Here is a 12,243-nt window from a genome sequence, read left to right on the forward strand (position 1 = left end):
GATGGCTTACAGGAAAGACAGAGTTTCAAAAGCCCCAGAGCCTGAGACATAAGAAAACATGAACATGGAATTAGAGGGTGTGTGAGGAACTAAAAGGATTGTGTTGTATTCAAATTGCACAGATGGCCTTTTCAACAATAAATGGTTGCACTTCCATCCTCCCTTCTCCCGGCCGAGACACCAAACTAAGACAATTGGCCTATCAGGAAAGAGTCCGTTGTATGTTTCTTAGCATGATTTATGTGGCAGGGAGGGGCTTGGCAATGTTCCCACGACTATGACTCTCAAGTGCAGTTTCGATAGCTTGTTCATCATCTTAGACGGCTCAGATGGACTGGGATGCTGAAGAGTAGTAGCCACCAGGTCATATTTCATCTTCTCAAGCCCGTGGAGCCAAATTAATTGTTTCATTGATCTGAGAGGCAAAGCAGCAATGGCGCTGAGTCTCACCACAGTCACGGAGCAGACCAGCCCAGGGCCCACCAGGAGCTGATGTCCACTTCCCCAACAGCCAGCCAAGCCTGGGACCCTGATGTGAGCATCTACTCCACTCAGCAGCTGGTCAGGACAAGCTGGGAGGAAAGTCCTCCCCAGGACTGGGTACTTCATTAAGATTCTACATTTCTTTGTGGCCAGAGCTCCTGTCCTCTGAAACTATCTGGTGGACAGAGGCAGGTCACCAGATCCAGGAGAGACAAGCTTGCTGCCTTCCCAGACAGGCAGGTCTCCTGTGCCTCACAATCCCCTTAATGTCATTTTGTAAAGGAATCAAATGAAATCAAAGTGCAGCTTGCTCTCTGTGCAGACCCAGCTGCCCAGCCTCTCATATTCACCCTGCAGGCTGGGCCCTGTCTGAGAGCAACACCACATATCGCTGGTCCCAGTCCAGGCTGGAGCCTTAGCCTGATTACCAGCAGACCTATCCACTCCCATTAGACTGCTGATTCAATACATCTGATCTTTCTTAATTCAGGAGAAGGAAAATTAAGAGGTAAGGGGTGTATTCTCTTCTAGGCCTGTTTTTTGGTGGTTCAAGTGGCCAAAGCAGCTGAGCAAACTTACAAGGGCACAAGAACCCTTCTCTAAAGACAATGAGGTCTTACATTACACAGCACAGACAGCATCCAAAGTCAGGGTGTTTCTCTGGCCTGAGCCATCTCTCCAGCCTCTCTGACCCCCTTTTCCTATGTAAGTGACGCTGATCCTACAAATACCATTTTGCATGTGAGCCATGCCCCTCAGGCCTATGGCCTTGGGCTTCCCTCCCTCTCGGTCTTGGCAGTTAGACAGACAAGGGTGTGGGAGCTACCCAACCCTGAGCTCCAGCTGGGGGTTCAGCAGGGAGTGAACAGGCTGGGCTCTAATCACTGTCCCCTTGGTGGGTCTTCCTTTAGCTTGTGGCAAGACAGTTTCCACTAGAGTTGCTGAGCCATACCCAGCCTGAGTCCCTGACCCTTAGCGGCACCAGAGAAAGCAAACTAAGTCAGTTTCCAGAGCGCTGTGCTCCAGCTTCCATCAGCCTGCCCAGCACAAGGCGGAGGGGACAGCATAGGCCACCTCTGCTAAGAACTGGGAGGCTGTGAGCTTTCCCACTTTGGCCAGGCTGAACACTCTTGGCTCCCAACTCCCATGGACACTTCCAGAAGTCAACACTGGCCCCTAGCCCAGGCCTGGCCAGAAGGGGGCTCTGTGAGGAAGGCCCCAATCCTCACTCACGTCCACTGAGAGAGCAAAATGCAATAGAAGATGATGCTGGGGTGGGGTTGGGGGGAGGGGGGAGGTGCCAGGGAGTCATCCCTTCTCATCCCAGAGCCTGGCATTCACATACCCACCACCCCAGCCACCATCCAGCACAGGCCACCATCACCCCTCACCTGGAGGACTGAAGGGTCCCCCTAACTGCTCTTACACCCAACCGGGCCCTATCTATCTGCATTCTGATCTTGTAGAAATGTACCTGAGACTCTGTGACTCCCTCCCTCAAAAGCCTTCAATGGCTCCCCACTGTATGTAGAATGAAATCAATAAAACATACAACACCAAAGCCCTGCAAAATTTGGCCCTCACCCACCTCATCTTCTCCCTTACTAAGCTCCCTGCACTGGCCTGCTCTCCAGCACACCAAGCTCCTTCCCATCTCAGGTATTCTTCCCATGCTGTTCCATCTACCTGGAACATTCTTTCCCAAGTCCTTGACTGGCTAACTCTTTTTCAGTCCTCAGGTCTCAGCTTAAAAGATATGTTCTTCCCCTGCCCCCCCCCACACACACACAAAGCAATCTAAATATAATTCCTCCTTAAAGAGATCTGTTATTTGCCTTCACAGACAATCACAGTTTGGAATCACATATGTGTATGTGTGCATGCTAGTGCTGATTTATTTAATGCTCACTTCCTACTAGGACTGAAATCTAGATGAGAGAGCAGAGACTGTGTCCACCTTGTTTTGTACAGTATCCCCAGCTCCTAGCACAGAGCCTGGCGTAAAATATCCATTGAATGAATGAGTGAATGCGTCCAGATGAAAAATGAATGAATGGATGGAGATATCTTCTGGCAGCAGTGGATCATGGCATTGTGCTCCATCGGGGGTGATCTCCGCTAGCCTTGCCTGCTGCCCCCAAGGCAGATGCTGGAACTACTACTGGAGTCCCAGATGCTATTTGGCCTTCTTCTTGGAGGGAAGAAGCTTCTGAGTCTTCTCCATTTGGGACTTTCTGCTGCCAGTCTGCACATGCCCACAGAGCCTCTCACACCATTGTGGTCCTTCGGTTGCCAGTCCACACACACCTTGGGACCACTCCCTTCAGATGACCCTAGGCCCACCATCTTGGTCCTCTGTTTTGGATCCAGTTGAGGTGAGGTTACTGTGTGGTAGGGGATGCCCAAGAAAGAGTTAAGTTGACAGAAGCAGAGTCCCGCCCTTGGGTTTGCTCAGCCAATCAGAGTCTGTCCTGATGAGGTAAAGCTTCTATCCTGGGTAGCATTGGTTGAGTTGACTGGCCCCATCTCCTGCTGGAGAGAGCCGTAAGGGTGGAGTTTCTGTGGAACCAGACAGAACTGGAATTAGCTCTCTGTCTACTCAGGCCAAGGCTGCCTGACTCCAGGGCCTGCCTCTGCTCCTTTGTAAGGCACTCAGACAGACCCTGACATCTCCAGGACCTGTCTCTAGCTGCCCCAGCAGAGGTGACAAAGTGGTACACACCTTGGCATCACATCTGGGAGAAATCTTACAGCCAGAGCAGACCCAGGAGGCCTCAGTTTCCCTGCCTGGGCCCTGGAATACTGCAGGTGTTTACCAGGAAGTGACATGTAACAGTCATCACATATGCTCAGAGCAGCAGCAGCACCTTCAACAAACAAGGCCACCAGATAAAACTTCTTATATAGACATCAAAAAATAATGATAGTAACAATAATAGAAGCTAGTTCATAGAGTTCTTCTTATGTGCCACTTTGCTAAGCACATCACATGAGCTTAATCCTCACAAGAACACTGTTAATCCATCCACTTTACTGATCAAAAATGGAGTCTCAGAGAGGCTAGGTGGCTCACCAGAGGTCACATCACTTACTATGCTATTCTGAACCATCAGTTGCCATATTGGTCTCTGCCACTAGACTGTGATCTCCCGAGGAAAGGATGTAACAGATTCCTCTTTGCATTCCCCATGGAGCCCAGGGCCTGCCCTGAGAACGGAGCCAGCCCACACTGTACTGCATCCCCCTTGTCATCCTGAGGGCTCGGTGGAAAGCCTGCGCTTCTCATAAAGCTTCCTAGAGCACGTGGAGAGTGCTCAGCAGGAGGCTTACTGCGTGGATGATGGATGGATGGAGCCCAGGGCCTGCCCTGAGAACAGAGCCAGCCCACACTGTACTGCATCCCCCTTGTCATCCTGAGGGCTCGGTGGAAAGCCTGCGCTTCTCAGAAAGCTTCCTAGAGCACGTGGAGAGTGCTCAGCAGGAGGCTTACTGCGTGGATGATGGATGGACAGCCATGACCCTACTGGAACACTCTTAGGACCTCCAGGCATGGTCTTTAATGCTTGGATCACCACTCTAGTGCCCTCGCCACCCTCTCCAACTAGGAGAAGAATTCCATAAGTAGGGGACCAGGTCTCATTCATCTCTGTGACCCCAAAGGATCTAAGCCAGTGTCTGGCACAGAGAAGGCATTTATTCTGTATATTTTATTGAACATCTAAAATAATATAAATCTGCCTCTCCCTACTAGCTTAGAACCTCAATGGCCTGAGTGGGACAAGGTATGAGTCATTCTAGATTAGAAGCATCACAGCAAGCCCGTGCAGGGAGGTTAGTACAAGTGATCCCAGGCAGAAGAAGAAAGGCAGATCCCCTCCAGGGACAGCTAATGAAGCAAGAGAGGGGGAAGAGTTCTGAAGAGGATGGAGGGGGTGATGAGCAGGAGAGGAAGTGGGCCATAGGAATGAGAGAAACTTCAAGCCTACCCAGAGCAGACTCCTACCTACCATGGTCAGCTGTATGAGCAGGAGGAAGGCACTAGCCCCAGAAAAGGGATGCAGAGTGGCTGCTGCTTCCTCACTGCAAGGACACAGGACACAGGCACCTCAGCAACAGCACAGAAAGCCTGCACCTGTTCCTCCCCACCCCTAAGAGAACAGACCTGGCCCCTAAAGGCAGCAGATTTCACAGGAAGTCAAGTTATGCAGAAATCTACAGGATATAGTTCCTTAATGGAGACTGGATGGCCCCTCAGCTTTCATGATAATCACAAAGCTTGAAGAGATAGAAACAGCCACCTTGACCAATGCACAGTTGGGACCACTGTGGCCATAGCAGGAAGCAGTTGCTAAAGGTCACACAGCAGGTTTTGCCTCTCTATTGTTCTTTGAATCCATCTTCCTCCAATTCCTGTTCTTCCCAACAAGCATATATTTCATTTTCAAGGCAAATTGCATTTATTTTGTTTTGCAAATTTGGGAAGAGCTTTACATTCCTTGAGATGTTTGAAGAATCCCCCAACCCAAGATGTCAGCAAACAAAGGGGCAGGACTGGAGTTTGGGGAGATGCCTTACAAACCCTCTTTCCCCAAAGAGGCATGGGGGGTGCTGGGAGGCAGGACACATAGGCAGTGTTTTCCATTGTTCAGCAGAAGGTGAAGCATTCACAGTAACAACACAGAAAAGGCATAAGAAGGCATGCTACTCAGTCAGGACTCAGAACAAATCAGTCAAGCAGGACCCTTCATGCCTGAAGATCAAGAATCCAGTCTCCAAGCTCTGCTTGGCCTTCCCTCTTCTCCCCTGGATGACAGCAACATTAGCAGAAAGGCTGTGACCTAGCCCTTGGGAAGGAGGTTCAGTCACCCTGAGGCTGCAAGAACCTGATGAAGCTGGGCACAGGTGGATGATGGGGTAGGCCAGCTGGACAGCCACCTGGGCCCAGTCACTAAGGTCACTAAAGCATTACTGGAACTATATAGGGCTATTTACCAGAATGCTTTCTCTCAGGAAGCATTCTGTAAATGACTGGAAGAATAATGACTGCTCAGTGAGACCCCCTAGGGGCCTGCCTAACAAAAGACAGTTACATAACTGCCTTCTAAGGAGGGTGGGCAAGTCTGGGCCAGGCCCAGTTCTCAGGCACAGAAGGCGATTCTGAGGCTATCCCTGGGGTTAGGCCATCCTTCTTCACCTTTCTCCCACCCAGCGCCCAGCTTCTGCCCTAAACACATATTTAAAGAGTTTTTGTTTAAAGAGGTGTCCAAACCTCTGCCTGCCCAGGATGCCCATGCATCTTGGTATAGCCCTGAGTACAGGCCCCAAACCTTCAGGCCCTTCCAGGGCCTGCCAGCCAAGCCCTGCAGGGACCAGAGCCTGTGTTAGAAACAGCCTGCCTTCAGCCGCTCACTGCCCTCCCGAACCTGAACACGCAGAGATTCTCCAAGGCATTGAGAAGGCCGTTGTCAACACACTCTAGAACCAGCAAACTCTGAAGCTGAGGTACAAAGAGCTCTTTCCCCTAAAACAGGAGGAATTAAACCTTGAGGAAAGAAAGCTGGGGGCATGAGTTCAGCCATTGCATGTCCCAGGGGCTGCCCCAGTGAAAAGGGAGTGGCCTGGATTCTGACCGTGACCAAGCCAGAATTAATGGGGCAAGGCAGCCTATAGCCATGGTGACAAGTCTCTGCTCAGTGAAAGAATCTGACAGTGGAAACCAGCCAGTGTTTGAATAAGCCGCCTGTGGTGGAGGTGGGGGCAGTGTACTCCCCACAGCTATGGTTGATTGAGTGCCTACTGCATACCAGGCACTGTGCTATGAACTGTATATTCACCCTCTCATTTAATTCTCACAAAAAACCTTTGGGAGAAGAGCTATTGTTCCCAGATTGCTGATGGGAACATCAAAGCACAGAGCAGTAGAGTGACTTGCCCAAGGTCACACTGCCAGTCAGCGGAGGTGGTATGAGACTCAGAAGCCCATTCTGTCTTCCCTCATCAAAGTTTTTCTTGCCCTCGCCAGTATAAAACAAGACAATCAGTGTAAGATGACATTTTCAGATTCTCACTCCCTTTGAGAATAGCTGGGGAGCTGCTGTCCACCACTGGCCCTCCAGGAAAGGCTGCCGACCACCTCTTCCCCACCTGCTGCCTCGGCAGCCTCATCCCCCACTGCCTCTCCATACGCTGACTACACACGGCATGGTGGGCCTGAACACACTGGGAAGAAGAAACAGGGCCAGCAAGTTTACAGGCTGCAGCTCACTTTTATCCCTTCCCCCAGATCCAGGAGAGCAACCCCCTCAGCAACTTTTGCAGCCAATCACACCAAATCCCAAAGGGCCAGCACTTTTAGCAAGAGTAGGGACCCAAATGACTCAAATGGAAGATATAACTGTGCCTTGTGGCAGGCATCAGGGTGTCAAAGGAGAAAGCTGTGGTCCACCTCTCAACTTATCCCCCCTCCCAGGCACTGGACCTGCTGAGCAGTGCCCAGCCCAGATCGGCATCCACTAGGAATATCTAATCTTTCCTGATGCTCCAGCTGGCCGGTTCCCAGCCCCCAGCAGTCCAAACTCAGCTCTACTTGGCTCTGGGCTGCATCGAACTATAACAGCTTCTGCTGCAAACACCCCCTCAATTGTGCTGCCCTGGACCAGTGTTAAACACCAGGGTGCTGCCCCTGGGCATGGCCTACCCAGTGACAGAGGGAGAACACATGCCAGGCAGCAGCAGGGAGGCCAGCTCAAATTAAACTTTGCCATAAGCAAGCCAAAGAACAGAGCCGAGAATTGATGGGTCATGCTCAATTTGGCTCTGGCGCTCTACCCAAGCAATGTTAAACCCACTCAACAGACCCAATGAAATGCCAAGAGGGAGAGACTTTTGAGCACAGGATCCCTTGCCAAAAATCTCATTGCCAAGATCCAAGTTCTAAGCTTGGGCTGGCTCCAAGTTCAAGTCGGAGGCTCGAGGGTCCAGGCTGGCCAAGGGGAAGCAAGGCAACCCGGCCACAGCTGCTGGCAAGGCCTTACCTTGCTCTCCAGGGGCGAGGCTGCCAGCTGTTGCTGCTTTGCGATGTTCTCCGACAGGCACCAGCACACTCTCTTCTTCTGCTCCTGCGAGTGCGCTTCCAAAGTGAATAAGCACTCTGCCTTCTGATGTCAGGGAAAATAGAGGAAGGGATAGTCAGGGCTGCTCCCTGGTTCAGGGGGATCCCAGGACCAAGTCCATCCCTGGGCTCCAGAGGGTGAGGCTGCAGCAGGGAGGAGAGTGTCCGCTAAAAGCCACAAATGCACACTAATCCCTGGTGGCATTGAGGCAGCCAGAGGAGCAGGGAAGAAGGTTCAGGGAACAGCTGGCGAGCTGTGGGCCCGCTGGTTGGGGGAGGGGAGAGAGGCAGTGGCACCCAACACAGTGGAGGCCTGTGGAGAGCTGCAGGACAGAGACAGTGAGGTCACCCCCAGGGGCAGGCAGCACAAGGCAGCAGCTGAGAGAGCACGTGGGGAACCCAGAGGGCCAAGGTCTCAGGCTGATGCTTTGGGAGCCAGGACCCACCCCCTCCCCCAGCTCACAGAATCCCTCTCCCTCAGAGCACACTCATCTGATGACAAGGCCAAGGTTGGATGGGAGGTTGGGTGGATATGCCAACAGAACTCAAACAGCAACTTGGGTCCCTTTGTAAAGTCTCTGAAGGGCAGAGCCATGTGGCCTTCTGCAGCCTCACCACTTCCTGGTTCATGATCTGGGTCTGATCAGCAACTGATCAGCTCCATTGAGGGTAATATCTCTGGCACTGCTGTCATTTATATCCTGCTTTGCTATTCAACCTTGTTAAGCGCTGCCATCTCATCTCCCCAACTAGACTTTCTTCATCTGGGCCTAGCACAGTGCTTAGCAAGCGATGGACTCGGTAAGCTCCAGCTGCTGGGAGGAACTTCTAGAATGATGTCAAATCCAGGCCAGCTTTGGCACAAGTGCCAGGGAACTGCAGGGACCCAGGGAGTGGGCCTCCAAAGCAGGCAGAACTGCTGGGAGTGAAGCAGGGCAGGGCTGCATGCCCACAGCTACCAGCCACAACTGGGAGCTCTAACCAGAGGATTACCAGTTCTTTCTGTCTCTGATGAAATTTGATTATAACCCCACAGAGCTGCAATTAGATGAACTCAGCCCAGGAGCTAAAAGCATAAGCTGGATGGCTTAGAACAGAGAAAAAGACAGTGTTTCTATCCAGTCCTTCCTCATTTCACAGTTGGACAGGCCTGGGTTGAATCCCAGCTTTGCCTCTTCCTAGCTGTCAACCTCAGGAAAGTCACAAGCTTTCTGTAAAATGGGAACGATATGGTATCACCTACCTCTCAGTGCTACTGGGAGGGCAAGCATTCGGCCCTCCATAAACAGTGGCTACTACTATTATTGAGTAATTCATTAATTTAATAAATATTTATTTATTGAGCACCTGCTATGTATCAGGGACTGTCCTAAGCACTGGAGTTAATAAGATGGACTAAGCCCTTGCCCTCGGGTTGGGGGATCGAGACATTAAACAAATAAACAATTATATAAACAATATAATTACAAATTGTGAAAATGTCACAAAGGTCATAAAGGGAGAGGTTGTCCTTGAGCTAGATGGTCAGAGAAGGCCTCTTAGATCGAGTGACCCTTGAGCTATGGCCTGAATGATAAGAAGAAACCAGCAAGGAAAGTATCTGGGAGAAGTTGCTCCAGGCGGAAGGCACAGCAAATACAAAGGCCCAGTGCTAGGGATGGTTATTGGCATCATCTAACAACATTTGGGGACTTTTCTACCCTGCCATCCTACCCAACCCTTAAGGAGCCACCATTCTGGGCTAAGTGTCCCCAGGGTGCCAGCCATTTCTCTCCTGCCCAAAAGTACTCAGAAGCTGATCTTCCTAAAAGCATCAGAGGAGAGAGGGAAAAAAGCCCCGCCTGCTGGCTTCAGGGAACTGGGTGGGTGTGCTGAGGCAATCCTGGAGCTGCCATTTAACAACAGGTTCCCTCCACTTCCCAGAACCCTCCAGCCCACAGCAGGGGAAGGACACACCCAGCAAAAGACCCCAAGATTCCCCAGGGAGAAGCCAGGTGGGGCAGGCACTGACCAGAGGGCCCTCTCCTCCCTGTGTCATTGAGCTCCCCCTCCGAAGGGAGGGGGGAGGCGGGAACTATGGTCCCATCCAGCTTGGAAAGGCCATCATGCCACAAAGCTGGCCATGGCCTGAGCCTCCCAGCCCAGCAAATCCCTTAATCTCCCTGAGCCTCAGTGTCCTCTCCTCTCTCTTCTGAAGCAGGAATTCTGCCTTAACACTAATTCCTCCTCTAATTATCAATTTTAAAAAGCACTTTCCTATCCATGATCTCATTTTGATCTTGGCAATTCCATGAAGAGGAAGGGAGGACATGGAATGTTATTCCCATTTTATGGAAGGGAAAAACCAAAGCTCAGAGTAGCTAAGGGCCTCCCCGAGTCTCATTGCCAATGAATGACAGAAAGACTCAAAGACTTAGAGAAGCACCTGCTGGGATTTCAACTCCAAAACCTGGAGAAACATCCTCACCACCTGGCGAGGCTGCCACACCCTTGGCTGGCAGGAATGCCCTCCCTCGCACACTGGGCCAGGAGGTGACCAGAGTGCAAAGCCCTCGGAAGAAACTCTGTAGGCCAATTGGTCTCAGAGCAGCTGCAGAGTTCAATACTCTAAGCTCCAGGATGGTGGTCCCCTCCCTACAAAAGTGTGAGAAAGACTCCCTAAACTGGGAGAGCCTCTCACAGGGAGAGATCCACCATACCTAATCCTGAGACAGCCACCTCAACCCGATGCCCTGCACAATGCTAAGCACTTTACCAGCCATTTCTTCCAACAATCTTGCAAGGTAGCAGCTGTTAATATCCCCATTTTACCGACACCCACAAGAACCACCCTTCCCACCCTTGCCCCATAGAGAATCTCCTTTGGAAAGCCATGTTTCTCAGCCTGATAGGCAACCATATTGCCTATATCAACAGAGAGGTTGTCTCTGGCTCTCAGAGTTTGAAGCTGAAATGCCCTATAATGCCAGAGAACCCGGAAGGCTTCTAAGGTACCAAGGACCTATATCCAGGGTGGGAGCTGTCTTTCTTAGATGGGAAAACATTTTTGGGAGGCCTGAGCTTTGGAAACTGGCCTGGCCAAGAGAGAGACTACTGAGCCAGCTCCCTCTAGGGAGGCTGAATTCCCACCTGCCTAACTCTGTCTAAATGGGGGTGCTCAGTGCCTACCTAGCTGCCCCCACATGTGAACCATCTCTCCTAATCCAGTGTGTGATCCAACTGATCCAACTCATCAGTTTCAATGCTGAGGCACCCTGTGATCTCAACACCAGGCTCCAGGGTCAAGGCCATAAACTGTCCTGAAGCTATCCTCAGTAACGCACTCTGAGGCAATGCCTCTTGACTTCAGGATAGTCAGCCCAGCACAAACCTCTCAGATGCACAGGCCTTGACCAGCAACACTGGGCCAGACCTCTGCATCTAGATATGGTCATCCTCAAATCCAACCAGATGCCCATCTCCTATTGGCCTCTTTAAAACCCCCATCTTGCCTCAACTATTTGTTCCTGAATTAATTTTGTCTTTGTAAAAACCAAAACCTCTTCAGGTATAATTTAAGTTTGTTCATTTGCTTTGACAAACATTCTCTCATTTAATTCAATTCTCCTAATGACCCTATGACATAGGTAGGAAGGAAAAGCACAGCTACTACCATTTTTCAGAGAAAACTAAGGCTCAGAGAAGGTTACGTTGTCTGCCCCAGGACGTCCTGGGAGAGGAAGGATTCATAGTTTGTCTTTTGCCTCCTCCAAAGCCTGTGATCTTTTCACATCTGCATAATTGTATATGTATACTTTAAAGAATGTGAGATATTCCTCTTAGCTTTCTTTTTAAAAGATCAATAAATCATTTATGATGTCTCTAATGGAGAGTAAATGAATATGAAAAGCTCTTCCTCTTGTTATAAAGCTGAGAATAATAATAGCTACCATTTGTTGAGCACTCACTGTGTGCCAGGCTCTGTGCTAAGTGCTTTGGATGCAGTCTCTTATTGAATTTCATTTAATCATTACAACAATCCTGCAAGGTGGGCCTAATCAGCCTTGTTTCCACAATGAGTATAGAACTTGCCCCAGATCACCCAGGAAATGGCAGCACCAAGATTCAAATCTACATCTTCCTTATTCTGAAGCCTAGACTCCTAACTTAATGGAGCCAGCATTAGATGCTAGGTTAAAGGATGGTTCCTGACCAATGTGCCCACTGACCCATTGCCCCCAGTGCTCGAAAACCAGTCATGGGCTGCATACGTCCTATGGATTTTCAGGGGCTGAGGGACACCTGTCCAGGAGAATAGAGACTCAGAGCCAAGGAGACCTTAGGACAACCCCATGCAGGACTTTGCAGCTGGGGAACAATCAGAGCTGCTACCACCCAGGTAATTAGGGCTTTCTCAAAGCTGAGTGGAAAACCCTCTCCAAATCCTGATTTTCTTCCTCCTAGATTCTTCTCTGGGTGTAATTTGCATGTCAGGCAAGGAAGAAAAACCACCTGTTAGAAGTTCCAACTAAGATATGAGTTTGGGGCTCTCCATGCGATCCAAAACCACCCATGTCAAGAATATCCCGGGCTACAGAGCAAGCAGGCATCTTGACTTCCTGTATTACAAACATGCCTCCTAGTAAATAGCAACCCATTAAGAAAAGAAA

At 50.4% G+C, this 12,243-nt stretch overlaps 1 protein-coding gene across 4 annotated transcripts in view; it reads right to left on the minus strand.

The window, feature by feature from the left end:
* RGS3 (regulator of G-protein signaling 3) overlaps positions 1-12,243 on the minus strand; it is a 136,843-nt gene that overhangs the window by 53,591 nt on the left and 71,009 nt on the right. For 2 of the 4 annotated variants that reach the window (XM_008568733.1, XM_008568738.1), the window contains one exon: positions 7,518-7,640. The exons of 1 other annotated variant lie outside the window; for it this stretch is intronic. In XM_008568733.1, the coding sequence (XP_008566955.1) occupies positions 7,518-7,640 (123 nt within the window). Of the gene's footprint in view, positions 1-2,296; positions 3,043-7,517; positions 7,641-12,243 lie in introns of those variants that run through there. One more of the 4 variants, XM_008568734.1, reaches the window with a different exon arrangement.

The sequence above is a fragment of the Galeopterus variegatus genome, unplaced genomic scaffold (assembly GCF_000696425.1).
Source record: "Galeopterus variegatus unplaced genomic scaffold, G_variegatus-3.0.2 Scaffold437, whole genome shotgun sequence".
Classification (NCBI taxonomy): Eukaryota; Metazoa; Chordata; class Mammalia; order Dermoptera; family Cynocephalidae; genus Galeopterus; species Galeopterus variegatus.